This window comes from Aspergillus mulundensis (assembly GCF_003369625.1).
Source record: "Aspergillus mulundensis strain DSM 5745 chromosome Unknown scaffold_6, whole genome shotgun sequence".
NCBI classification, from domain to species: domain Eukaryota; kingdom Fungi; phylum Ascomycota; class Eurotiomycetes; order Eurotiales; family Aspergillaceae; genus Aspergillus; species Aspergillus mulundensis.
Window position 1 is genome coordinate 1,696,558 of NW_020797894.1, and position 25,593 is coordinate 1,722,150.

General features: G+C 52.0%; 10 protein-coding genes across 10 annotated transcripts; 4 read left to right on the top strand and 6 right to left on the bottom strand.

Annotated features, from left to right (window-relative positions):
• Positions 1 to 1,132: 1,132 nt before the first annotated feature.
• DSM5745_06730 (uncharacterized protein) lies at positions 1,133 to 1,465 on the bottom strand (the record flags this gene model as incomplete). The annotated part of the gene is made up of 1 exon (XM_026748746.1): positions 1,133 to 1,465. One exon carries the CDS (start codon positions 1,463 to 1,465, stop codon positions 1,133 to 1,135), a length of 333 nt encoding a protein of 110 aa, XP_026603050.1.
• Positions 1,466 to 1,744: 279 nt separating this feature from the next.
• Positions 1,745 to 2,656, bottom strand: DSM5745_06731 (uncharacterized protein; the record flags this gene model as incomplete). Its single annotated transcript, XM_026748747.1, has 2 exons — positions 1,745 to 2,271; positions 2,347 to 2,656. The coding sequence occupies 2 exons, from the start codon at positions 2,654 to 2,656 to the stop codon at positions 1,745 to 1,747; spliced, it is 837 nt and encodes a 278-aa protein (XP_026603051.1).
• A 467-nt stretch (positions 2,657 to 3,123) lies between these two features.
• On the bottom strand, positions 3,124 to 3,574 carry DSM5745_06732 (uncharacterized protein; the record flags this gene model as incomplete). The annotated part of the gene is made up of 2 exons (XM_026748748.1): positions 3,124 to 3,335; positions 3,385 to 3,574. The coding sequence occupies 2 exons, from the start codon at positions 3,572 to 3,574 to the stop codon at positions 3,124 to 3,126; spliced, it is 402 nt and encodes a 133-aa protein (XP_026603052.1).
• Positions 3,575 to 4,697: 1,123 nt separating this feature from the next.
• Positions 4,698 to 7,655, bottom strand: DSM5745_06733 (MDR family MFS transporter; the record flags this gene model as incomplete). The annotated part of the gene is made up of 8 exons (XM_026748749.1): positions 4,698 to 4,885; positions 4,938 to 5,254; positions 5,382 to 5,685; positions 5,731 to 6,072; positions 6,123 to 6,380; positions 6,425 to 6,540; positions 6,612 to 7,384; positions 7,506 to 7,655. The coding sequence occupies 8 exons, from the start codon at positions 7,653 to 7,655 to the stop codon at positions 4,698 to 4,700; spliced, it is 2,448 nt and encodes an 815-aa protein (XP_026603053.1).
• A 495-nt stretch (positions 7,656 to 8,150) lies between these two features.
• DSM5745_06734 (putative DEAD/DEAH box helicase) lies at positions 8,151 to 13,912 on the bottom strand (the record flags this gene model as incomplete). Its single annotated transcript, XM_026748750.1, has 4 exons — positions 8,151 to 11,271; positions 11,324 to 13,125; positions 13,180 to 13,825; positions 13,884 to 13,912. 4 exons carry the CDS (start codon positions 13,910 to 13,912, stop codon positions 8,151 to 8,153), a joined length of 5,598 nt encoding a protein of 1,865 aa, XP_026603054.1.
• Positions 13,913 to 14,836: 924 nt separating this feature from the next.
• DSM5745_06735 (uncharacterized protein) lies at positions 14,837 to 16,114 on the top strand (the record flags this gene model as incomplete). The annotated part of the gene is made up of 1 exon (XM_026748751.1): positions 14,837 to 16,114. The coding sequence occupies one exon, from the start codon at positions 14,837 to 14,839 to the stop codon at positions 16,112 to 16,114; it is 1,278 nt and encodes a 425-aa protein (XP_026603055.1).
• A 325-nt stretch (positions 16,115 to 16,439) lies between these two features.
• DSM5745_06736 (uncharacterized protein) lies at positions 16,440 to 17,211 on the top strand (the record flags this gene model as incomplete). The annotated part of the gene is made up of 2 exons (XM_026748752.1): positions 16,440 to 16,815; positions 16,904 to 17,211. The coding sequence occupies 2 exons, from the start codon at positions 16,440 to 16,442 to the stop codon at positions 17,209 to 17,211; spliced, it is 684 nt and encodes a 227-aa protein (XP_026603056.1).
• A 558-nt stretch (positions 17,212 to 17,769) lies between these two features.
• DSM5745_06737 (cytochrome P450) lies at positions 17,770 to 19,504 on the top strand (the record flags this gene model as incomplete). The annotated part of the gene is made up of 4 exons (XM_026748753.1): positions 17,770 to 18,025; positions 18,093 to 18,634; positions 18,687 to 19,026; positions 19,083 to 19,504. 4 exons carry the CDS (start codon positions 17,770 to 17,772, stop codon positions 19,502 to 19,504), a joined length of 1,560 nt encoding a protein of 519 aa, XP_026603057.1.
• A 791-nt stretch (positions 19,505 to 20,295) lies between these two features.
• DSM5745_06738 (putative carboxylesterase) lies at positions 20,296 to 22,082 on the bottom strand (the record flags this gene model as incomplete). Its single annotated transcript, XM_026748754.1, has 5 exons — positions 20,296 to 20,916; positions 20,963 to 21,324; positions 21,371 to 21,546; positions 21,590 to 21,868; positions 21,919 to 22,082. The coding sequence occupies 5 exons, from the start codon at positions 22,080 to 22,082 to the stop codon at positions 20,296 to 20,298; spliced, it is 1,602 nt and encodes a 533-aa protein (XP_026603058.1).
• Positions 22,083 to 23,564: 1,482 nt separating this feature from the next.
• DSM5745_06739 (phosphatidylinositol-specific phospholipase C domain-containing protein) lies at positions 23,565 to 25,427 on the top strand (the record flags this gene model as incomplete). The annotated part of the gene is made up of 1 exon (XM_026748755.1): positions 23,565 to 25,427. One exon carries the CDS (start codon positions 23,565 to 23,567, stop codon positions 25,425 to 25,427), a length of 1,863 nt encoding a protein of 620 aa, XP_026603059.1.
• Positions 25,428 to 25,593: the final 166 nt, after the last annotated feature.

The window sequence follows — 25,593 nt, forward strand, 5'->3', positions numbered from 1 at the left end:
TATATTTTTTATATATTTTTTATATATTTTTTATATATTTTTTTATATTCTTAGGGGTTATTCTCTTTTTTAATAAGCTTTTTAATTAATTTTTAATTTAAATTTTAGTATTTTAATTTTTTAATTATTTTTTAATTTTTTAATTTTTTAAAATTAAAAAAAAATTTGGCCCTAGCCGGGCTTAAGCCCTAGCCGGGCTTAAACCAAGGACCTTTAGGTATCACGTGCCTTGGGCTAAAAAATCTGGTTTTTAGCTTGTTTAAGCCCCTTAAAGGGGGAATTTTTAATTTTTAATAATTTTTTTAGGTTTTTACTAGTAAAAAGTATTATAAAAAGTATTTTTATAAATTTTTAAAATTTTAATTTTTTTGTAATTAGCCTTAAAAGGCTAAAATTTAAAGATTTTTTATGTGTACATGTATATACTTATTATTTTTAAACTTAGGTGCCTTATTAACTAGGCTAAAAAAATATATAATACTAAAAAAAAACTTATATTTTAAAAATTACCCACGTGACTTATAGTCTTGGTCATAAATTACACGCTATCCCTAAAACGGCCACTTTAACAAAGTGCTAGCTATCAGCCGCCGTACCTGCAGAATGGCTCGAGGAATCGTGTCCTCCACTGTGTCCTCCACTATCACCTCCCCAACTGTCACATCCTCCACTATCGCCTCCTCCTCCGTCCCCTCCACCATCGCACATGGATTGGCCTTTATATGACTGCCGACGAGAAGACAGGCTAGAATAGGGCACGCCGTTTGCTTGGCCAGTATATTGCGGAACTGGAGTACAAAGATAGTAAAGGGAAGAAGAGAAGAGAGCGCTAGGACGAGCTGGAGTTTAAAGTCTCTTTCTATAGTAACCAACCCAAGCATGCCTCTTCGCCCTGAGTGCCACGCTAACCATTCGGACATCCATTCCACGCCACGAATCCAATACAACAGGAGCCGTCCCAACCGTCCACGCAAGCAAAGAGAATATCAAACCTAGAATACACAGAGATCACACTCCAATCCTCAATCAATACCAAAGCAATCTCTCCCAATACTCATGACATCTTGTATGATCTCAGAGCCCGCCAAACTACATAGACACGACCACATGAAGATATAGATATAGCAAACCATCAAAAACACAAAAATAACCAACACCCCACATGGAACCCGCACTGCCGCAGCGTCTGCCGCCCAGCGGCGATGGCATCAATGCAGCGCAGCGACTTGCTGATCCACAGGTACGGCGCGTATCCTAGGGCGCCGAGGGCCGCGACGACGAGCAGGGCGAGGAGGAACTGCAGGGCCTTGTGCTTGTGCTTGTGCCATTTGCGCTTGGGGGGTTTAGGTTTGGCTTTCACTGACTGTCTAGGAGGGGAGGGGGATGGGATTGAGGTCGAGGTCGAGGGTTCTGCGGGTGGAGGTGTTGAAAATGCAGCTTCGGGGTATTTGGGGAGGTCGGCCATTTCTATGATGAGGTCGTCTGGGGAGGAATTGGGAGCGGGATGGAATGGACCAGGCTGGCTTTGGTTCGGGGGGAGGCCATGCTTGGGGTTGGTCTTAGGGAAGAGGAGGATGAGGACTGGAGACAGATGAGACTGATGAAGTTATGCTCATTCTATACTCTGCCATGAGTCAAACTAGACTTCCGGACTTGCATCCCATGCCGGACATTCTTGACTCAGACAGAAGTATCATCAAGGCGCTGAAGCAGGTTCAGAACGTGCATGGAGTCAAACTAAACATCACGGAAGATCAAGATCCGACTTGACACTGTCCCAGAGCCTCTCCAGCACGTTCTTCCGCCTGCGCACAAACTGCCAGTGGCCCTCTGCTTGACTCTTACCTGCAGGGACCACCCAGTGCCACCAGCCATTGCCCGAGATGTCTTCGTAGGGCTGGACTGCCTGCTCCCTGGGCTTGGGGTTTTCAGGCTTTGGCTTCTCAGGCTTAGGCTTCTTCGGCTTCTGGGTCTTTGGCTTCTGCGGTTTTGGCTTCTTGGGCTTGGGACTGTGAACCTCCGGCTTCGGAGCCTGCTGGTGCCCAGCACCAAGATCCTTCTGGTGCGACTTCGTCACCCCGTAATACACCCCGTAGATTATCCCCCCGAGAGCCGCGAGGATGAGAAGGACGATGAGGATCTTCATGACCGTCTTCCATTTCGAACAGTAGGAGGGAGCCTTGCGCGATTGGGATCGAGATTGTGCAGGCGTGCGTTGCTGGGCCCGGGCCCGGGTCCGGTTCAGTCTTCGCTCGTGGACGCGGACCGGTGCTAGCGAAGAGGTCTGTTAGCTTGCCCTCGTGTTGGACTTGGTGCAAGGGTCCTCTGCAGGAGATTGAGTCTTACTATACGTGATGACGCGAGCCGTACTCGCAGCCAGCGGCACGGCCACAGACACAGACACAGGCACAGGCGTCTCAGGATCCGAACAAGTGGAGGAATCAAGATCGTAGAGGCGTCGGTGCTCCTCGCGCTCGTCGTATGCAGGCGGGACAGAGTGAATCGACTGCGCGCAGGCTGCGGACTCGGGGTATTTGGGTGGTGGGAGATTGTCCATCTCGATCACGTACTCGCCGTCGCCTTGAGACTGAGACTGAGAATGAGACGAGCCGTCTGTCCATTCGGTGGATATGGGGGTTGGGGGTTGGTTCCACATGTTGGTTGATGTTCTCTCACTTGATGTTCGTAGTGAGCACTTGATGTTCGTAGTGAGGGAGTGAGAGATGAGGGAGTGTACTGTATATAAGGATGAGTGTCGAGATGACTCTTCCTGATAGACTTTGCACGGAAATCCAGTCCGTCGGGCGTGCGTTCCTTACCATGCCCTTTCGCTGCACAGCCACAGGAAAGCAGAACTGGTGATGATCCAATCTCTTGCTGGACGAGAGAAGCAAAGTTGGGGCGACTCAACAGGCTGTCCATGGTTCCTAGTCAACGCACGTAATATCCATGAGGGATATACTACGCCGGTCTACCCTAACCTGCAGAGAGCCTTAGGAGCGACCAGAGTCAGCGTCCTCGAGCCCGTAGATCGGTACAGAAAACATCAATCTAAACAACTAGATCATAGTCTCTCAACTCATCACGACATGAACAGAAACAGTAGAGTCCACCAAAACAACCCTAAGACCCAAAAACAAACAAACAAGCATCAGGGAGCGACAGGATAAAATCCCCCACAAAAAGCACAATCTTTGCACCCGAGAGAATCGGACAGAGAACGAGGCCCGCGAAACACCAGAGCGATATCGCCAGGCACTCCACGAAGCTGTCGCAGCAAAAGCAGCAGGCGTCGTTGCGTTGTGACGCGGACTGGCGAGGGGGTCGTGTCCGAGCTGGCACGGTCTTGTTAGTGGGTTGGTCTTCTTGAAAGGATGTACATACCGGTGCTTTGTGTTGCGTTTACCGAGGCCTCGACGGGCGCGTACGTGGGCGCCTGGGAGCGCGTTTCGGAGATGGAGGGCTGGTGCTCCTCGAGTTTGTATGGCGGCGGCAGGGTATGGCATGATTCGGGGTATTTGGGGAGGGGTTCGATGTTAATCACGGCATCGCCGGTGGATTGAGAGATGGCCATTGTTCTGATGGATGGGGTGGAAGCGAGTAGGTGGGGGACAAGCAGAAAGCTTCGCAGGAGAACGTGGTTGAGGAAGGAATATATCTCTCAAGTGTGAGTCAGTAGACCTCGGACTGGCATTCCACCTCGAACTGTGAATGTCCAGGATGACAATTCCGGCCAATGTGAAGACTTAGGGTTAGGGCTACCTGGATCTATTGGAGGGAGGATTGGTGAAGATAGAAGTAGCTTGAAGATGGGCATGACTCTTCTCAGACGCAGGTCTTTCAACCAGGACTATCCCCCGTCCACGGACTTCACTCCAGTGCCTATCCTCTTCCCCCTTGCTGCCCAAACAAACCACAATCCCAAACTCCCCAAACGCCAGCAAAGAGCAGGCTCCCATGCTCCAGTTCAGTTCTCCCACTCTAATCAGACGTATCACGACCGACAAACGGATCCACGAAACAGTACCAGATGACAACAGCAACAATGGACAGCAGAAACAGCCCGAACAATATACTGCCGATAATATCGCAGGGCTTGCTCTCGCAGCATGCCATGAATGCATCGCCGCATTTGTCGCCGCAGGGGGGCGCATCGGTCCGAGAACGAGATCTGGATGTCTCTCCAGCTGGGGCTTGCTGGCTGCGGTTGCGGTCTGGGGGGACGTTCAATGTTAGCGTGTCTCGACTCTTCCTGTTGTTTGGCTATGGGAAAGGCAAAGGGGGTCGTACCGTTGCTGGGCCGCACATGGCTTGTATATGTAGGCGCCAGTGAACGGGTCTCGGCACTAGAGGGCTGGCGCTCTTCCAGTTCGTATGCGGGCAGCGTGTAGCAGGATCCTGGGTATTTGGGGAGACTGTCCATCTCCAGCACGAAATCGTGGATTTGGTCTTGTTTCATTGTGTCTTGGAGGGGAGTGATTGGTATCAAGCGGAAGAAAGGCCAGTTTGTTAATGCTGGGAGGTAGGTAGAGTATACCGGTCGAAAGACGAAACGAAAAGAAAAGAGACACAAGGAAAGAGAGGAACATAAAAGGGCAGAAGCCATGACTCTTACATGGGAACCATGAGAAACCCAACTCTAACCTTCCGGAGCCATCGTCCGGCCCTTCACAAGCCACCACTCATCCATGTCCCTATTAGAACGTCTTGTGGTCCACGCGTACAAACGGCCACCAGAACGGAGAAGTGACGATGCCGAGAATAATCAGGGCCATAAGTGCTCCCAACATGCACCAGATCGCTTTGCCCGCGCAGTGCCGTAGCAGTTGGAGAGGTCGTCGGAGGGGCATAAACCGTCCCGTGTTTTTATGCGCTGATGCTGATGCTACGGGGTCTGTTAGTACCGTATTGGGCTCTTTGAAGGAGGGCTTCCTTACCACCTCCACCTCCACCTGCACCAGTGCGGCGCGGTGAATTCGGGGAAGCTTGAGCTTGAGTCCGGGGCTCAGAACCTGACCCAGACTCAAGGGCCGAGTTCGTAGAGGCCTGATCCTGACCCGGAGCCTCGAGGTTGGCATAAGGCGGAGGCAGTGTATAGCAGAATCCCGGGTATTTGGGGAGATTCTCCATCTCCATGTCAATCACGGCATCGCCGGGTTGAGTAGAGGCCATGGTCAAACTCGTATGACAAGAAGCGTACTGGTGATGATGAAGCGTAGAGTTGAGTAGGCGAAATTTGACAATCAACGGGTACCTATTTGAAGAGATATATCTACCCAGCGCATGAACCGTGACACATACCTCGTGCTGGCGATCCGTGGCATCAAGGTATGAGTAAAAGTAGACTTCCGGACGTGATCTCCACGACCATCTGCACTGACTCGTGGCTGGACCCGGGATTACCGTTCCGACCACCTATCCAAGCACGAGGCGAAGAAACGGACATAAGAGCCGAAGAACCACCGATCAGTATGACGTTGTTTCTTCGAGTGAAGATGATGTTGAGACTCTCGCGGGGAGGGCTGTAATTAGGGTTAGGGCTCCTCCCGGTGTAAGGTGGATTGGAAGCCCGAGAAGGAGCAAAAGAGAAAGGGAAGAAGAAAGCGGCTTGTAAGTTGGAGATTTCGACGATGGTTTCGTTTGCGTGGCCGGAACTGACCTCCATCGACTCGCCTTTCGACCTCACTGCACCGGTCTAAGCCACCAGAGCAACAACCCTCCTCCTCCCACCTGCAACCTTCTCATCCCCCCCATTTCCACCCTCACCCTCACCCTCATCATCCCCAGCCCCCGCAAGCCGTCCACCTCTCTTCGGCACAACCGCACACAGAACCGCCACCCCAAACAACGCAACGCCCAACGCCCAACTCCCCCGCAGGCCCTGCAGATACGACCTTCGCGCACCCGCCAGCATCTCACCACCAAAGACATCCTGCAGCGCGCTCGAGCCGGCACTCAGCACGTTGCCCGCGTCCACGCCGGGCATATACCGTCCGATATTGCGGAGGAGGAGGTTATTCAGAATGGAATCCGTGGAGCCGACGCCGTAGGCGGCAGAGATGAATTGGAAGACTGTCAATCCTCATTAGTACAGCCACACTTGATAGGTTCGAGAGACTCACATAGCACGGTAGCCATAGCGATCGGCTGCTCCTCGCTCGACGTCAACGCGCCCGCGACGATAATAGGGATCTGTACGGATATTCCGGTGCCTGCGCCGTAGAGGATCTGGTACCCGATTATCTTGGCCAAGGAAGTGGAGAGGTCCATGCTGTAGATTAGACCGCCGCCGATGGTTGCTAGGATGCTGCCGACCAGGAGGAAGGGCTGGTAGTAGCCGACTTTTGTCACGATGGATGAGGAGAGGAATGTTGCGATTGCTGGACTGTTAGGGGGCATAGCCGACGGGAGAGGGTATACTGACATGTTGACAGGATGGTTGGGATATTCTTCACCCCGCTTCCCATTGGGGAGTCGCCGTTGATGGCTTGGAAGTAGATGGGGAGGTTGTAGATCAGGGAGAAGTTGGCGGCGTTTAGGCTGGAGGTCTAAGTATCAACATGTAAACCAATAATGGAATGAAAGTGGACACGGCCAGGGGCTGAGCTTACAAGAAGATAAACGCACAGCAAGCGCCAATATCCCGGTTCAGCAACAATCTCGGCACCATAAGCGAGCGATCGCCCTGATACCACTCAACGAGAACAAAAGCAACGGTCAAGACCACCCACAGAACAAGGAGGGCTATGATGGCCCCAGAGCTCCAAGGGCGAGTCACACCTCCCCACTGAAGCGCAAGAAAGAAGCACACGAGCCCAACGAGCAAAATTCCCAGGCCGACGTAGTCAAAGCGCTTCAGCTTCTCCCTAAGCGGCGTACCGTACGCAGCCTTCGCATGCCCAGGCGTGCGGAAGAAAATCACCAGCCCGGCGGCGGCCACACCCCCGATAGGAAGGTTGATATAGAAACACCAGCGCCATGAAACATGCTCCGAGAAGACCCCGCCGAGTAACGGGCCCGCTATACTAGCAAGACTAAACGTCGAACCTAGCAAGCCAATGATAACCGGAACCCTTGCGGGGGGCGCAATGTACGCTGCAATGGTGTAGCACCCGCCCGTGAGGCCTGCACCACCCATACCCTGTACTGCTCGCCCAACGATCAAGGCGACGCTATTGGGCGCCAGGGCGCAGATCAGACTGCCGACTTCGAAGATCGCGATGGCGGTTAGGAAGGAGCCGCGCAGGGAGAAGATCTTGTAGACGATGCCCCAGGCGGACTGGAATGCGGCGAGCGTGAGAAAGAAGGCGCTGCCGTACCAGGCGATGTCGTGCATGCTTTGGAATTGCACGGTGATCTTGGGGATTGCGGTGGCGATGATGCTCTAATATGAAAATTAGTGGTGGTAAGGTTGGGTTGGGCGAGGGCTGGTACTTGCCATGTCGAGAGCGACCTGCATCATAGAAACTGTTAGTTCTGCACTGATCGACGAGGTCATGGCTTACCAGGAACATGCTCAGCATTAAAGCGATGACGATAATGATCAAGGTGGGCATTGGTGGGTAATGCGCCTCCGACTGTGCATTTTGAGCATTGAGAGGTGCGTCGGTCTTCAGGACTTCGGTATTGGCGGTACTCGAGTTGCTGTCATCCATTGTGGGTTGCTTGTGCGTTCCTATAAGGGCTGTAAGAGATGTGAGAGGTAAAGGGACCTTAAATACTTATCGAGCTCCAGTCTACTTTGAAGCTGTCCAAAAGTACCCGAGGGATCCTGGTCGATAAGTACCCGAGGAGCAGATCGTTGAATTTCACCTAGACCAGCTTAGCAATCACACCTGAATAAGGGGTTTTGTATCCGGTTTCGATCAAAGGGACTTACCAGCATGTTTGATAGCAGAAGCTGGACGCCAAAGTGCTGTCATTGTTGAGATGGATGCTGGTTGGGAACAAGAGACCAGCCTGAGAAAATCGCGTACATTCACTATTTTGAAAAACATCATGACATACATGTTGAAGTAAAACGTCACCTAGACATTCCAAAGATTCAACACACAAGAGACCAAAATGATCGTCTATGCCATCAAGATCTTCATCAAGAAATACCGCACAACTTCCAGATCGAGTCGGTAAGGCCTAAGACAAAACTCCAATCATGCCCAAATAGCTTTGAACTTGGCGTTGAACTCTTCCCGGAGCATTCTAAACGCCTTGAGGACCTGCAAGAGTCCTTCACCCTCGAGGAACGCATCTGAATCGTCGTTCTCTTGACCATTCGATGGACCTTTGAACTGCTGCGACTGCGGAGTGTCCTTGCTGCTTTGGTCAGGGTTATCATTCAAATCGCTATCGTCACTCCAACTGTCGTCCCAGCTGTCCGCTACTTTTGACTTCTTCAACTTCTGTTTTCTCGAGGCTGTAGCGCTCGTGTTTGTCGTATGCGGTCGTTGCGGCAGACTGGCTTTGAAAGAGTTACCAGATCCAGACATTTCCAAAAGTTCGTCGTCCAAGTCATCTTCCAGCGTATCGCCGCTCCCCATAGTCTCCAGCAAGTCCGGATCCAATCCAGGCGAGAGTTTCATAAAGTTCTCGAGGCTAGTGACGATCGTAGCTAACACAAGCGAAAAGTCGTTGAGAAGGTACCACAGATCTCCTCGTCGGATCATATTCTCAGTCATGAGGGCGTGAACATTGCCGTGCTTGTAGAAATCGTACAGATACGCATTGAGAAGAACTTGTCCTTCCTCGGGAGAAACTTGAAGATGCGGAATCACCGACTGCTCGAGCCAGACACCGCTGCGGACACGGGTGCAGAGCTCGCTGATTGTTTTCCACTTACCATCTCGGTGTCCGGATAGGGCCACGAAGGCAGAGGTCACTTGGGTCGCAGGGAGAAACTTCAGCGAGGTGCTTACATCCTTGGCAGGCTTAAGCCCTCCGCATTTCATACCCGTCAAAGGAAGCACGCAGTCTTCTTTTCTGATATGCTGGTCAATGAACGTGGTAACATATGCTGAGTAGATGCTCAACGTTTCCTTGTTATGTGATTTCAGTATCTTGGCAGCATTGTTTGGCAGTGGTTGAAGGACAACGACAGACGTAGATTTGTCCCGTGCCTTCCAATTTTCCAAAATGCTAGGACGAAGGTGGTAGCGGCCAAACAAATGCGACAGAACCAACATCAGCGTGCGAAGAGTTTTCTTTGTGTCACGGCCAATGTTCCTGCACAGCTGATGGAAATAACCCTGGCTAAGCAACGCGTGGAACGCGAAACTCGAACTTCCAGTGTAGTATAGGTGACCAACAATCCCAGCAAAGTTCAACGGAGCGCCCTCTTTACTCAGGAGCCAGTTGCGGCGGAGATACTCGATCGAAAACCGTAGATGGTGAAGGACGGTATGTTTGGACTCATCACCACCCAAGTATATCCGAGGGCAGGATAGGATGGAGTTAACGGCTTTGACAGCATAGGGACTCGCCTTCGATTCATGGAGCAGGGTCATAAGACGCAAAACAAGGGTCGTCGTAAGAGGAAAGTGGCCGTTGAGTTCGGGCAATTTCGAGCTAAGTAAACGGCAGACTTTGGCCTGCGGAATACACTGGAAGACAACGTTTCCGAGGAAGTCGAACCCACGGCGTCCGGCTCGACCAGCGGCCTGCCGAAACCCGAGAGCAGTCAAAAAGACAGAGTTTCCGGAGAAGACCACGGTTTTGCATGGCATGTTGATACCCAGTGCTAATGTGCCTGTAGCTATTACAACACGAAGGTACCCTTTTCGGAAAAGGATCTCGCAGACCTGTCTGTATTTGCGGTTCATACCAGAATGATGGACGCCAATCCCGCGTCTGAGGGCAGTGATCAGGCGTTCAGGAACGTCGCGGCATCGCAGTTGTGTAGCATATTCTTTGAACTCGGAAATCGACAGCTTCATTTCGTTTGCGAAATGGAACCCAGAGACTGGTGCACTAGGGTCGAAGGTCTCGAACATGCTGGAGTCCTTTGATGCCGACCGCGCCAGTTCTGTCTTTGACAATCTCTCCTCCTCATCGTCACCGCGGTTTCTCTTTCCTTTGGCCTTTTTTGGCTCTCGAACACGGATCTGCTTCTCCTGCAGCTTTTCCCATTCCTGAAACTTTGCCATCTTCTGTTTCCATACAGGACTGGACGCTTTCCAATGATCTTCTGATGCTTCCAACTCGGTAAGGAGGTGATCACAGATCTTTTCGCAATAGCTTCGATCATAGTTGAAGAATAGAACCGGAAGTGCACCCTGTGCATGAAGCGAGCAGATCAGAGGGAGCGTTGTGTCAAGGATACTATCGTGGCGTACAGAGCGTGGACCAATAAGATCTTCAATCTCGCCAAAAGACACCTGAATGCTGGGACTTGTATGGTCCGAGACACTTGCCGACAACTCTTTGACTACTTCTTCAAAGGGCGAATTAGTGTCGTTCATCCATTCCCGGAGAAGTTGTTTCAAGCGGGCTTCCCATTCGATCACATCTGCTTTCTTGATAATGCTGGGCAAAGCAATATTGGGATCTAGCGACTTATCAACGGGAAACGCTGCTGACGAATGTTTCTCCATAGATTGCCAAAGCATGAGGCAGTCGCGCGGCTCCAGTGTCAAGTCATCGGGCAGACCTCGCGAGCGATCAATCAAGCTCGCAACCGGGTGCATAAACGCCATATTAGGACACAAATCGAGGCCGAGCGGAGCTAGCTGTTGCGGAGTGGAAAGTCCATTGAACAAGAACTGGGCTGGCGGATGGTAGACGTATTTTCTCAGATCTGAGTAACGTGCCTTGTGCTCGATCATCTTGAGCTCCAAGCCGTTGGCCTTTTGAGTCATCTCGAGCCAATGTCTAAACTTGATGGGATTTCCGATAGTCGCTGACAAGGCAATAATCGGACACGGTGCGAGAAGAAGCAGCTGTTCCCAGATGACGCCGTCTTCTGCTTGACCGATACAGTGTACTTCGTCGAATATAATGCGCTTCACTCGAGGAGACCATGACTGGGCATTTGACGGTGCGAGGAGCATTATTTGCAAAATATGAGGCACGGTAACTAGCACTTGGCAGCCAGTCGGGTTATTTATCCTGTGATCGCGAGTGTGAATGGCCCAGACCGACTTGCCCGGAGTGTTATATGACTTTGAGAACCGCGCTTGAACTTCAGCAGCAATCTGGTTGACCAGTGCCTTTGTCGGAGCGACATAAACCAAGACCCCATCATCATCATCTTCTAAGACTTGCTTCATGGCATAAAAGCTGTGAGTGTATGTTAGCAACGCTACTTGAAAATAACCACAGGCCTGCTTACGATATGAAGGTCTTTCCCGCACTGGTCGGAGCCACAACGAACAGGCTTCTGCGCGCGTCAATCTGGTCCAGAACATCTCGCTGCCACTTGTCTGGTTCAAAGTCATGGACTCGGGGATCGGGCGCTGAGCCCATGCTGCGATCCAAGTATGGACCCGCATGTACGAGCTGAAACTCTGTTGGCGATAATGTAATCCCAAAATCGCCTATTGTTTTATCCAATCGCACGAAATTGAATGACAGCTTGCGCTCTTCCTGGAACTGCAGGTCAATCTGAGGCAGCTTTAGCGCTTGCACCGTCCCATGGATATGCTTTGCGATGTCTTCAGTGATTCCTTTTTTGAGACTTGCAATTTGCTGTATAATCTGCCAAATAAGTGCCGCGAGCTGTATCGAAACATGAAGCTGGTGGGAATCAAGTTCTTTCACCCAAGCATTGGCCAGTATGCTCACCATGTAGGCCAAAATCTCCGCCTGTAAAGCACTTCTCTTCTCAGCGGGCAAGTTCGCAAGGTACCCCTTTACTTTCACGTATCGCGTAACCAAATCCGGCATCTTCTCAAAGCTTTCAACATTGATACTCCACGTCGCCACATGCTTCTTGAACGTCTCCGCTTCTTTTGACTTTTGCTGAGCGGCAATCTGATCTCGAACCGATACCTTTGTGGACTTTCCGTGCTTTCTATGCCCTGTGGAAGTGTTTTGCTTTGCTGAGGCAGCGGAGGATGGTACGTGAAACTGCCTCGACGGTTTGCCTACCTGAACCTTGACAAAGACTGCCTCTGGCATCAGAGATCCGCCTACCGCGTTTGTAAGACTTCCGGCATAGCGTGCCACATCCGTCATAAATCGTTGGTTACGACGATTGCTAAACATCTTCTCTCGTTCCGTGAGAGCAATATTTGCTCTATGATCAAGTGGCCGCTTGTGATTGTGCCAGTGCGTAAGCTCTTGGAAGATTCGCGACATGCTTCCGCTGGGCATGTCACAAGTGGCGTCACTTGTCACGAGTGAGACAGGTTTTAAATGAGCATCTATGACAGGATTCTGGAAGGGTAGAACGCCGACTACGCTTTCGCTGTCCATTGGTTGAGACGCCCCCTCTTTTTTACTGCTCGAAGCATGCCCCTTGTGATCGGAATACGCCGTCGGCTGAATGTCGATACTAAACAAGCTGAGTAGGACGGACCGGAGCGCTTCGAACTTCTTCAGTGTGACCTGGCCAAAGGTGGTAATTCGTTTTGCCTTACGGAGTACTCTCGCGGTTTCAAGGAACAACCGTCCATCGACTGCGTCGGCGAGGTCACAACGAGACGAGATCTTCTTAGTCAAATTCTGCCAGAGTTCCGAGGTGAGAACTTTGCGTAGTTTTCTGGCATATCTCTGGAGGAAAGCTTCGTTTTCCTTAGATCTGGGGACGACCACCGCCCTTTCGGAAAGTTTGCACTGCGATAGTATGGCCGCGTGCATCAGCATTGCACGAGCCCTAAGGGTATTATCCTTGTCTAATTGAGAAGATTGCAGCATTGTGCCAATCGTGATCACGGTCGCCCACTCACGTTGAGTCAGCTGAAGATCAAGTTCTTTGTGCATGTCTAGAATTGAACCTAGAAGCACTGGCTCCATAATAAGTAACAGTTTATCTCCTCGAGATACGGCCGACGGATATGGCGAGGAAGATGCACCGTACGATGGCGTTGGTACGCGGGAGTCCGAGCTGACCGGGGCATTACTGGGCGGGTCATTCAATTCGTAAAGCTTTGAGGCGCGAGTTGCTGAACCTTCGAGGATCATGGCCATAACCTGTAGCAGTAAGCTATCCTGCGTACCCAGGTGTTCTTATACTATCTCACGTACCTTGGAATCACGACACTCCAAGCTGTTCAGAATGGCAATATTGTACCCATTGCAAATGAACCAGTGTATCATCGAGCGCATCATAATCTTGGTTGGCCATACTTTGGGTGAGATGCTGGAAGCTTCCATATCCTTGTTTAGTGAATCTGCTTCAACGCCCTTCCGGTCATCGTCGGGGATGTGAAGTGCCTCCGAGACTACAAACGGGGTTGAGCCATCGTGGCACATCAGGAAGTACGCGCCAACGGACTGCAGATACTGCTGGAACTCAGTAGATTGGTAGTTATTGAAGCATTTGACCTGCATCTCTGGAACTGCTGTCGCGAGGTTCTGAGTGAGGTGTTGCAAGATTGCTTCGCGGGCGAGTCGGTACTTTCGCCGTCGCTCCTTCCCCGAGTCCAACGGGATGCACGCCTGGGCGTGGTCTGCAAAGAAGACGACATGAAACACACATTTGCGCTGGCGGAGGTTTGCGAGGAACTTTTCAACGAGCGAGGTGGCATGGAGTAGTTGAAGGCCGTTTGTGAAGTCCAAGTCATGGTCGGAGAAACACTGCAGCAGCAGCGAGTCTCCTTCGACGAGGAACAGTTCGTCTCCAGCATAGTCGCCAACTAGATCTAGAGTGCGGGAGGAGAGGCTTTCGAACCTGCAAAAGTGTTATAGGGAATCCAGCAGAAAAGGGTCTCAGTCTCTGGGTAACACACCATTCCAGAAGCTTTGCGGTGTCAGCCATTTTGGCCTGCCGCCTGCTGCGAAACCTGTGATCTTTGGGCAGTACCAAGGAGTGGACGTTCTTTGAAGAGATGGCAGAAGAGTCAGTGGGTAGGAATAGTTGAGGAAGGTAAACAAAAGAAGAGAGTGGGCAGAGGGGAGGGGTGGGGGTGTTTGGTCTGTGGCTGACAAACAGAGGACGAAGCGAATACCGGTATCAGCCACGCCCACAAGTACAATTCCTATTCCCTCTGGCCCCTAAATACCTTGGGCTCTCTAAGGCCGAAAGCTGCGACATGATCAATGCGCAGTAGACAGAAGAATGCCGAGTGTTTATAGATGTTTAGTTTCTCGCCTCTACCGTAGGTACTAGTCGGGCTGCACAACTTAACTCATCGTCAACAGGCGTCTTTGGCACATTTTGACACCTAACCTTGCATAGCTGACCACAGTCACTTGCACTTCGCGCTAATATCTCACTAAAAGTTCTACTTCATCATCTGCAGGACTGCCCAGATGCCGCCATGCCTGGTCAGGTAGATACAGTCAGGAAGTTCGTTACCACAGTTGGCACCCCTTCTTTTCATAAGTTTAATTCCAAAGACGCCGCTGAGTACCTACGTATAGGATGCTAAGCTCTTGATCTATGGCACTGTAAGGTCCTGGCAAGTAACTCCCTCTAGGGTGGACGAACCATACCCGTCACGTGCAAGTCCAACGGCCTTAGGTAGGTAGCGTACCCCGTTCGATCTTCTGTCGTTTCCTCTCCTCACTGACGAGCTCGGCAATAATGAACGGTTCACGCGTCCGACTACGCGCATCTTGTGACGCTTGTCAATCTCTGAAGGTTAAATGCAGCCAAACCAAGCCCGAATGTCTACGCTGCGTAAAGCACAGTCTGCGATGCGTCTACAGCCCGCTGCGCCGCATGGGCCGCCCGAGGAAAATGGCCACAACGCAGCCGTCATCCATATTTAATCCCTCGGATGCGAATAAGCCCGACTTTTTGAGCCAAAGGCCTGACTCGAATACCCAAATGTCTTCGGCGAAATCGCGTCCGGAGCCACCAAACTTACGAGAGATGGGCGATGCCGGCTTCTCCCTCGCTACAAACTCGGAGACTGTCAACTTGGCGAGCCTCAACGACCATTTCGTGGAAGACATCATCGATTCTTCTTCATTGACCCGTACCTCATCTGTGTCACAGCTCTCGGCCGTGCCATCTTTCGATAACAACCCATATAATTGCCAACCAAACGCTTCGGAAACCAACGACTTGATCCTGCAACAAGCTACGGCGGATACCGCGACTACAGGCACAATACCATTTTCTCAACTCTCTACCGAGCTAACGAGATGGCCAGCAGTGGAAAAAGGGTATAGTGCGGATTCGAATACAAAATCTACGTCAAATACTACTCCATCCTTTCCCAACGTCCTGTGCAGAGACCCCAAACCAACTTCTACAATACCTCCACAACCAGAGAATGCCCCAGTTCTTCCAGGTGAAGCGCGCATTAACGGAGAGATCAGACAGTCTTCTCAGGATCCCAGTCAAACAACCAACAGTAGTGGAGGCTGCCAAGCGCAGTGTCACATAGCCATTCTCCATCGTCTCGCCTCGATGGAGCACTCTATTGCTATCGAGGCGGGACCGACGACAATTGACTTTATTCTTATCGCTCAACAAGATCTGTGCCTCCTAAGCGGCCGACTGTTTAACTGCCGGTACGAAGAAAGAGATGGGTGTCTTCACTCGCGTCCGTCAAGCATTATATCCCTAGGACTTCTCGCCGAGCAGGTGGTCTTATTGCTAGAAGACCTTTTTCGCCGGGCCGCAAGAGCTGCCCATGATCGTGATCACGTTTTCCGGACCACATGGTTGGTGACGCCTGACACACTGTCCGAGCAATCTGCGGTCCGCTTTGAGCGGTCTACTCGTGGTATATTTGATCAGAGAGTCACTTGCCCTATACCTGAGGCTAACTCCGAATTAAGTCTGGGGAGGTACAAGGTACCTGCTACCGCTAAAGCCCGTGCCATGAAGCAGATTTTACGGCGGCGCATTCGGCAGCTATTAGGCGTGCTAGCTGATGTGGCAGCCTACTGTGCAAATCGGGATACCCTGGACAACAGTGCGATTCTGGAAGCGGCAAGACGACTGGCAGAAGAACTCCATGGCCGAGTAGGGTCACTTCAGGGACGAGTGGAACTGGCGGGCTAGAAAGACCCCGGTCAATGCCAGCACTCTTCCCTATCGCGGGATGGTGTGAGAAAATGAGCCCACGGAGCTGGGTCTTCTACATTCAGCGGAACTACAAGGCTCCAAAGTCTGCCTATACGTACCTTCTCTCCTATACCAGACTTCTGAAGGACATCATTCACAATAAACCAACGGTAACATTACTAATGCGCGACAAGGGAGCCCAAACGGCTTGGCGCCCCGGGTACTTTTCTATAATGTCGCCGGTTGGCCACGAAATGTACCCGGAAAACACTAGGTATTACTCCAAAGAAACCCAAAGCACCAACGCTTCCTTCAGTCAGCAATGTACGCTCCGTCCACCACTACTGCGAGTACAACAACGTCACCAACGGACGCAATACAGCGCTCTGGACACATATGTGAGTGTCTTGCGCAAACCTCCAAAGTCATCCAAGCTTTTTCCGATTCCATCTCGTCCCCAACATCTTCACAGGTCTTCATGTCAGTCGACGATGTCTTGTGCAAAGGGAGCGCACTGGTGGACCACTGGGAAAGCTTGCATGCCTGCCCGGATGCAGAGACACACCTAGATGCACCCCTTCTCCAGGCGATGATAAATGCTGCGGTACAGATGACGGCGCTGTACGAGGCCGCGGTTGAATGTATGCTCGGTAATGGCGGGGACGAGGCCAGGGATCAACAACCCCATGGCGGGGCAGGTATGTCATCTAGCGGCAACCCCACATCCCGCTCAACGGCCGGATCGAGGCATTCAAAAGGCTCGCTTTGAGACTGATATCGTGACAGGCTCACGAGACACTCGCAGCAACGGCACTGCCGTGCAAGATCAACCTGCCTTTGTTGTCACGAAGGTCTCAGCCCGCCTGGGTAGCATGCTGCTAGATGAGGAGCAGACAGAGGTCGTGGCCCGGGTGGCTCTGCGCCACGAAACGATGAGGTTGGGACAGATGTTGCATGATATCGAGGAGGATATGAGCACCATGCGTGAGCGTGATGCATCGGCCGAGGCGGGTCACCTTGATGGTGATGTTCGGAAGGTGAGGCAGACTACGGACTTGTTGCTTCGGATTCTTGGCAGAATCAATTGTCAGTGATAACGGGATTGAGGAGATTGTCAGGATGGACCCTTATAAGCGGAGTCGAGAAGTGCGATTGTTGATAATCATTGATAATCACGGGCCAAGGAACAATTGGCGTGAAGAACGCTATATGCGGCACATGAGACAGCGGACTGTGGAGTCGCCGCTGCAAAAGTTTCATCTTTCCAACTACTGCGCCAATATTGCAACTTACAATTCTCGTCCCTAAGGACACTGATAGCTAGCCGGAGCCATGATACACGCGCTGGGAGAGTCCAATACGGGAGGGCAAGACTTGATAAGGACACCGAACTATCAGTCGAGGTATTGCGATGGGCTTCGGTGTTGAAGTCCAGTGCAGTGTGCTCCATGAGCCACGCCAGTCTATATCTGGCGATAAGTGGCGTAAGGGTCTCGCCGTGTGCTAACCCAATCCCACCAGTCACCGCTGAGGCAATTCGCACTACATCCCGTCTCGCACGGCCCACTACGGGCCTGGAGCTATAAAAGACGGCAGACTAGAGGGTGCACTGAAAAATTTACTGCTCAGAATCCAGTCGCTCCCTCTGCATCATGGGACTCCTCTCGAGCCTGAGCGGTTTGGCAGAGGCCAATCTGGAAATCAAGACCCTCGCATATTGTGTACTCGCATTGCTAGTTGTTTATTGGGCGAGCCTTGCGGTTTATCGACTCTACGTAAGCCCACTCGCACGGTTTCCAGGGCCAAAGCTTGCGGCTTTGACGTACTGGACCGAAATCTACTATGAGCTCATCCACGGTGAAGGGGGACAATATTTCTACAAATACCGCGAGTGGCACGAGAAATATGGTACATCTTCGCCCCCGTCGAAATCCCAAGAAGTACCTGACAGCATGAACTAATCAATTGACCATAGGGCCCATTGTCAGGATTAATCCCAGAGAACTGCACATCCAAGATGCCTCGTTCTTCGAGACATTTTACATGTCCGGAAAGCCCGCCAACAAGCTCAAAGAATTAGCGCACCGCTTCAACAACCAGACCTCAGCAATCTCCACGCCTGACCATTTCGTACATCGGACACGTCGCAACGCTCTCAACCCATTCTTCTCCAAGCGCAGGATCTCCGAGCGAGTGCCCCTCATCAAGCGCCAAATGGACGAGATCTGCCAGCGTCTAGAGAAAGAGTTCCGGGACACTGGTCGGGTGCTTGTTGTAGACGACATGTTTGGCTGCTGGGCGACTGACATCATCGCTGAATACTGCTTCGAGAGACAATATGGCTTTATCCGAGAACCGGACTTCAAGTCAGGCTTTGTGGATGTTATGATGGATCTTGTGGAGCCGATTCTATGGGTTACACATTTCCCTTTGATCATCAAGCTCATGCAGAGTTTGCCTGATTCCGTAGTGAGCTGGCTTAATCCTGGCATGAAGAACGTGCTGGACTTTAATGCTGTAAGGGAGCCCAAGAGCTCACTGCCTGACTTTATACTAACTACTCCCAAAGGAAATGCTCGCCCAGGTCAACGAAGCCCTAGGGCATGCGCAAGAGACGGACTCGAAAGGCCAACGCGCAGAAACAATCCTCACTTCCATCATCCAATCCGATATTCCTCGCTCGGAAGTAGCACCCGAGCGCCTACAACATGAAGCGATTAGCCTCATGGGAGCGGGCATTGAGACTACCATGCGCGCACTAACCCTCTCCATCTTCCACATCACCAACACCCCCTGGGTAAACCAGCGCCTGCGCGAAGAGCTCAACGCAGCCATTCCAGACCCAGCCAATCTCCCTTCATGGGAAGCACTAGAACAACTGCCCTTCCTGGCAGCCTGTATCAACGAATGTGTGTTTGCCCTCTTCCACGAATCCAGTTCATCACCCCAACTGACATAACTTCAGCTCTCCGCCTCTCCTACGGAGCCTCAGGTCGTCTCCCGCGCACCCTCAACGAACCCACCCAGTACAAAGAACACATCATCCCACCAGGAACAGTCATCAGCATGGACATCCCCAGCGTCTCCCACGACGAGGACATTTTCCCAGACTCGCACACCTACAATCCAGCCCGGTGGCTGGATTCCCCCCGCGCGCCGGACGGCCGACTCCTGACGCGGTACCTGGTGTCCTTTTCGCGCGGCCCGCGGTCTTGCGTGGGAATGCAGCTGGCCTATGCGGAGCTGTATATTGGGCTCGCGAGCCTTATTCGCAGATTCGACTTTGAGTTGTATGAGACGGATCGCTCGGATGTGGATTTGGCGAGGGATCGCTTTATTCCGCGTGCTAAGGCCGCGAGTAAGGGGGTTAGGGTCCTCGTTAAATAACCGGAAGACTGCCGCTTGGAGAAGGAGAACCGCTAGCGTGCATTGAGGTGATCCTCCTCAATAGCACTCGGCGTTTGAGATGTGGAGCGATTCCACCGTCTATATCGCTGCGTCATAAACTACGAGTCAAGCGAGCCATGATCTACCAGTTAACGAAGCTTCCAATGACGACGGGGCTCAACCAATGAACTCGAATGTTGATCGAGCACCGTACGACGGCCTTCGATACGCTGGAGGGTCGTATAACCTCGCTGGCCATTATACTCACTTCCAAACCCAGCATGTCCTCTTCGATCCCAGGTCTAATGCGGGGATGAATCCATCTCGCTGTGGGCTACTCCTACGGCAAGAGACGATTGATGATCTGCAGTCTACTAGGAATCATCAATAAATTATGATTTGTGGGGTACCCAGCCACATCCCAGAACTAGCTTCATTCCTCCTGTCGATCGGATTTTCCAGCCCTAGATACCGCCCGTGCTATGGTCATGTCTAAAATAACACGCAAGTGGGATAGAGTGACACTACCTAGAACCTAGCTATATCTATACCGAGCACACGCTTTATATCCTCTCTCTGCCAGTTTAGATTATGCAACCCAGTCCAGGTAGGCAGCGAATGACGCAGCAGAATTGAGCGCTGGCCCGCCTGGGTTGGGGGCGGGTATCTGGTATATACAGTCGAGATCCATTTTGCTTTCTTTCTCCATGCACAGTGGCTCGGTTGTGCCTGCTTGATTTTAGAAGTGTCTTACGGCCAAAACTTGATGGGTTATACTTGATCATATTGGCTTATAGTGCCATGAAAATGTTGAAAACACTCGCCAGCTCATCAAGAGAAACCTTGTCCGTAACTTCGTAAAAGTACGGCCGCCGCTGACTCTCGCCGCCATAAGCCTTCGTCACCGTCCCAACCGGGGAAGCGGCGGTAGATCCATAGCGTCGCGCGGTAAATCCATCCCGCACAGTCCCTTTCGTGACAGCAGGCCAAGGAGCCTGGCCGTGGCAGAACTTGAAGAAGTCCTCAGCAAATGCAGTGCCGACTGCTTTCTGTTCCGGAGAAAGAAACTCGCGGAAGTTTTGAAAGAGATACGCGAGATCCAGAATGTGGTTTGTTTGGCCTTTCCACTGCCCTTCCCACGGGTTTTCTTCATTGAAGTAGTATACGTACGCATTTCCCTTCCATCCCTGCGCAAACGTCAACGCAGGGGTGAAGAACAGGACGTCGTTGATGTAGTTCAGGACAGCAGGGAAAGCGTCATCGTCACTAGTGTTTTCGCCGGCGATTCCGTAAGACTTCATGATTTCATCGACAACCGCTGGTTGAGTCGGAAGGGCGGTGTTCAAGGCTTTGATGAACTTTCTGGCACATCCATCTTTGATATGCGGAAACAGGAAGGCAATAATGCTTGCCTGGGAAGTGATCAGACTAAGCCCAAAGTACGGACTAACAACTTACATCCATCTGAGCATCTCCGACCATAAGGTCCTGACACCAATTCTTGCCCCTCGGCACATCCGAGGTTATGCTGCCAGCTTGTGCGTGCGAGGGAGCAGACGGAACAATGTCGCCATCAATTGCAGGTGATGACAGAATAGATGGCGGTAACCGAGATACAATGTCAGCCCCGGGAGTCCCCAGTAAGGCCTTCACTCTCTCTTTAGGGCTCGCATCCGACAGCCCTAGAACGGAAATTGCGTTCTGGTAGTTTTGCTCATGTGCCTCATAGGCCAAAGGCTCCCTGAGGAAGTACGTTCCACTCATTGCAATCGCCCGCTTAAAGAGTGGTTCCTCGGAATTCAAGTGGTAGGTAACAGATGCTGGACCATGGTTAGTTTTGCAGCTGGAACCGGGTGACTGGCTTACCTCCGCCTGCACTCATTCCTGCCAATGTGATATTGTCCGCGTCCCCGCCAAACTCGTGAATGTGCTTTCGAACCCATTCAATGGCCACCCGCTGGTCTCTTAAACCATTGTTCGCTTTATAGCCAGCATTGCGCAGCTCCTCCGAGGTCAAGAATCCAAAGGCTCCCAGGCGATAGCTACTTGTGTTAGCGCGAGTCTCTATTAGGGTTTGATACCTACTTGATTGAAACTGCAACTATGGGCAGCTTTTTCTCAACGGATAGCTGAACCAATCTCGAGTAATCGAATTGAGGCCATGAATTGGCGCCGATAACGAGGCCTCCGCCGTGTATGAAAAGAAACACCGGGAGGCGCGAGGACGAGGTAGTATCAGCAGGAACGGCGATATTCAGGTTCAAGCAGTCGAGGTCTGACTGGGGTAGCTCCTTCTTAGGCAGAGTGTGCTGGACATGCATCAATTCGAGATCGCATCCGACTGGAAGCGAAACCGCAGTAGGGCTGCGGCTTGTCAGTCGTGGCGGTCGCATCAGAATGCAAGGCAATCTCACCCGTCTCTGGTCGCATCAAGAGCACCCTCGCGACTGTTGATTGGGACTGCGTCTGCCAGCCTGTCTTCCAGCGTGGCATATTTGATTCCCAGGTACTGCGTGACCCCATCGCTGCTCTTCCCATGGATTGTCCCGAGATTTGCCGTCTGAAGAGTCGCCGCCATTGTGAAAGCTAGTGCTCGTCCGGAGATCAATCTGAACGCCTCGGTAAACTTGCTTGCAAGGTGTCAAGAACTTGAAGCGGGGAAAGACGTTGCCTGCTCGATTCCTGACACTGTGGCGGGGAAAACCCGGCTGCCCCACCAGAACACGCCCCGGATGCCCCTGGAACTGGGCTCTTGCCAACGCTCGGGATTCCCCCATGGCCATCGTTCCATTGTATTTGTGGGGGACGATCCGTGGACAGGAACGGCTGCAACGGCGATCGATGTGTGAAGCTTCTGCATTTGCCTGGATCACGAACTATGCCTGCACGCAAGAGTGATCTTCAGAGATGAGAAGGTCAGCGTAGGCAATCAATCAGCGTCATGGGGTCAGCAGCACACTCAGTATCCTAGATTTCTCAATCTGGTGATCAGTTTTGCCATGGTAGCGTACCCAGTGAGTGGAGGATGGAGGGAAGTAGGATGCAGCGTCAGCCGAGCGGGCGCCTGCAGCAAAAGCCTTGTGTGGCTTCCACCTGACTTCTCCCACCCTGTCGCCTCTTGCCCACACCCACTTCCGCACATCCTCGAACCGTGACTTCTCTTCAGGGAAGTCAAGAGCTTGCGACCGACCGAAATGCAGATGCCGCGGATCTGACCGTCGAGCTGGCCCCTGCTGGCCCGATTCAAGGCATAGTTGAAGACCATCCGCCTGCTCTCCTCAAAGCCAATATCGGTCAATTTGCTACTTCAACATATGATTTCCAACAGTCCGCCGCCTGAGATCACGGACCATGAACAGACAGAATCGTTTCAGGTCACGCCTTGGCCCCTCCTGATGCCCTCCCGCCATCGTTGCACAGTAAGAAACTCAGAGAGCATTTACCACATTCTGAACAATGATTTACAACTTTTTTTTTTAAACTGACTAAGTACTAGGAGATCAATACATTCCTCTCATCTCGCCTTTATCCTGACACGAACCCGGCCCAGGAATGCGGAGACGACTCTTACGACTACCGCATTGTTTGCACCAAATACAGCGCGTCGACCCAGTCCCATTACCTGTTCCCTGTTTCCATCACGGCCTAGACGAGCCTAACCAAATCTCCGACGGCAGGTTTTGAGGTTACAGCGGCGGACAACTCGTGGGGGGGCATGGAAGAAAGGTTGGTTGCTGACCAGGGTTTATTTATTTTTAATCTAAGCGGTTCTGCAGGGGCCAGAAACAGCAAATCACCAGCCCATGATCACTGTTGGTCTCCCTCTGCCACCGCGCTAAGGGGATTCAGGACGAACCCCTGGGCTAGAGCAGAACTAAGGATCGCGCTGCAACATCAGCAGGCTTGATTGCTCGGCGTCATTGGATCCTGGCATCAGACCAAGCAGACGAACCCTGATGCGATATTAAATAGGCCTTCCATCCCCTGGTCTTTTGAGTCGCTCTTCCTTTTTTTGATGCCGTGAAACACCGAATACTCGCTTCTTCGGGACCAATCCATCATGAAGCTCAATCGCATTTTGGCTGGGCTAGCTGGGATCTTGAGTTTCTCCTCTGTTTACGGCGCATCGATCTCTGCGCCGAGTAGTTCGAGACATGGCCCAAAGGTTGAGGGACGTCAGAGCACAGCTGTATGCAGTGCCAGCGACGCAACGTATAGTTCACAGAAAATACCAGCAGGACAGTACACCGACTGGGGCGCACTAGGCCTCGACGATGTGACGTCGGGCCAGCAGTTCGTTACCATCGTGAACTTGACCCCGCATAGGTTCAAGCTCGACAGCACCCATTCCTACCAAATGGATAAATTTGACTGGGGCGACATCCCGTCCGGCCGTGCCCGACAGAACAGCGTTTACTACACGACCAGGCTGACAGCAAATCCGGTTGACACCGGCGGCGAAGCATACTACTCAATCGAGGGCACAAGCAAGAAGTTTGAAATCCGAGCAACAACCCATATTCCTGATACATACTGGCGCCGCACGGTCATTGATCTAAGTGCCATGGGGTTAGGACAGCGCGAGTACCTAGATCCCAGAGCTGAGGTACCGGTCACTCTGGTTATCACAGGGAGTGATAGTCATGGATTCATGGCATCTCTCACCCATGGGAGCGGCAACTGGATGAAACAAATGTACGATGTCATCAAGGACAGGCCGCTGCAACATCTTGTCATGCCCGGTACGCACGACTCTGGCATGAGCACCATCAGCGGCGAGATCGTTTCCATTGGCAGTGCGGCCAACACGCAAACCCAGGGTCTCAACCTCTACGACCAACTGCGCGTGGGCGCGCGGTGGTTCGATTTGCGCATCATGAGCGTCCACCAGTCGGACACAACCGACTACGCTTTTTGGGTTGCCCACGTCAACGACGAAAACTCCGATATCCCAATCGGCAACACCGGAGAGAGCCTAACCGACGTAATCAGCGAAATCAACCGTTTCACATCCGAGAACCCGGGAGAGATCATATTCTTGAAACTGCGCTACCTCATCGGCATCAAACGACTGCCAGGCGGAGCGATCAGATGGGATGAAGGTATTGCAAACAACTTCTTCACCGAGCTCAAGAAGATCAACAACCGCTGCGGCAACCTCGACACGGCGACTCCATTCCAGCAGCGACCGGCATCCTATTTCATGGATCAGAACGACGGCTCCGGCTGCGTCCTCTTCCTCCTAGATACCTCTAACATCCCCTCCGGCGTTCCAAGCACTTCCCCTTCAGACGGCATCTACCCAGCCTCAGTCATGGCCGTCACAGACCACTGGTCCGACCTCTCCACAACCCAGCCCGTCGCCGAGGACCAGATCGCGACATGGTCAGCGATCAACCGCGCCTCCCCCTTCACGAACGATAGGTTCCTAATCGCCCAGTGGCTCGTCTCAGCCGACGCGCTGCAAACAACAGCCCTAACAATCCAGAACATCGCCATCATGCCAACCAACCCAGCTCTATACTGGGCTGGCGTAAACGCCATGAGTCCCACCAAATGGCCAAACGTCCTACTGGTCGATTACATCGGCGTCGTGATCACCGACCAATTCGCATGGAACCAGCTCAGCGCCGAACTATACACCCTAGCCATCGGACTGAATCTGTACATGCTCAGCGAGAACTGCGATGTCAGCGCCCAGCGGTCGCCACTGCTCCCGTCTGCGACTGCGTCTACGTCTGCTGCAAAACTCGCGCTACAGAATATCGCGCCGTCTTGGAACGGCATTATCTTTGCGAATGGGACCGTGCTCGATGATCCGCCTGCTGGTCTGCACTTTGGGCGTGTGGAGGTCCTCAAGAATGGGACGGTATTTGGGAATGGGACTGTGCTTGAGAGGGACGTTAGGAATCCGCATTTGTAGATTATTTTCGCTTGCTGTTGGTGTATGGCTTTATTTATAGCTTGTTCCTTCATTATTATAGATATCTTTTCGAACCTGAACCACGCAATAGTGGGTGGGATCATGAAGCGGTGCAGGCCTAGAGACATAGAGATTACCATGGGATACCAAAACAGCACCCAACAAC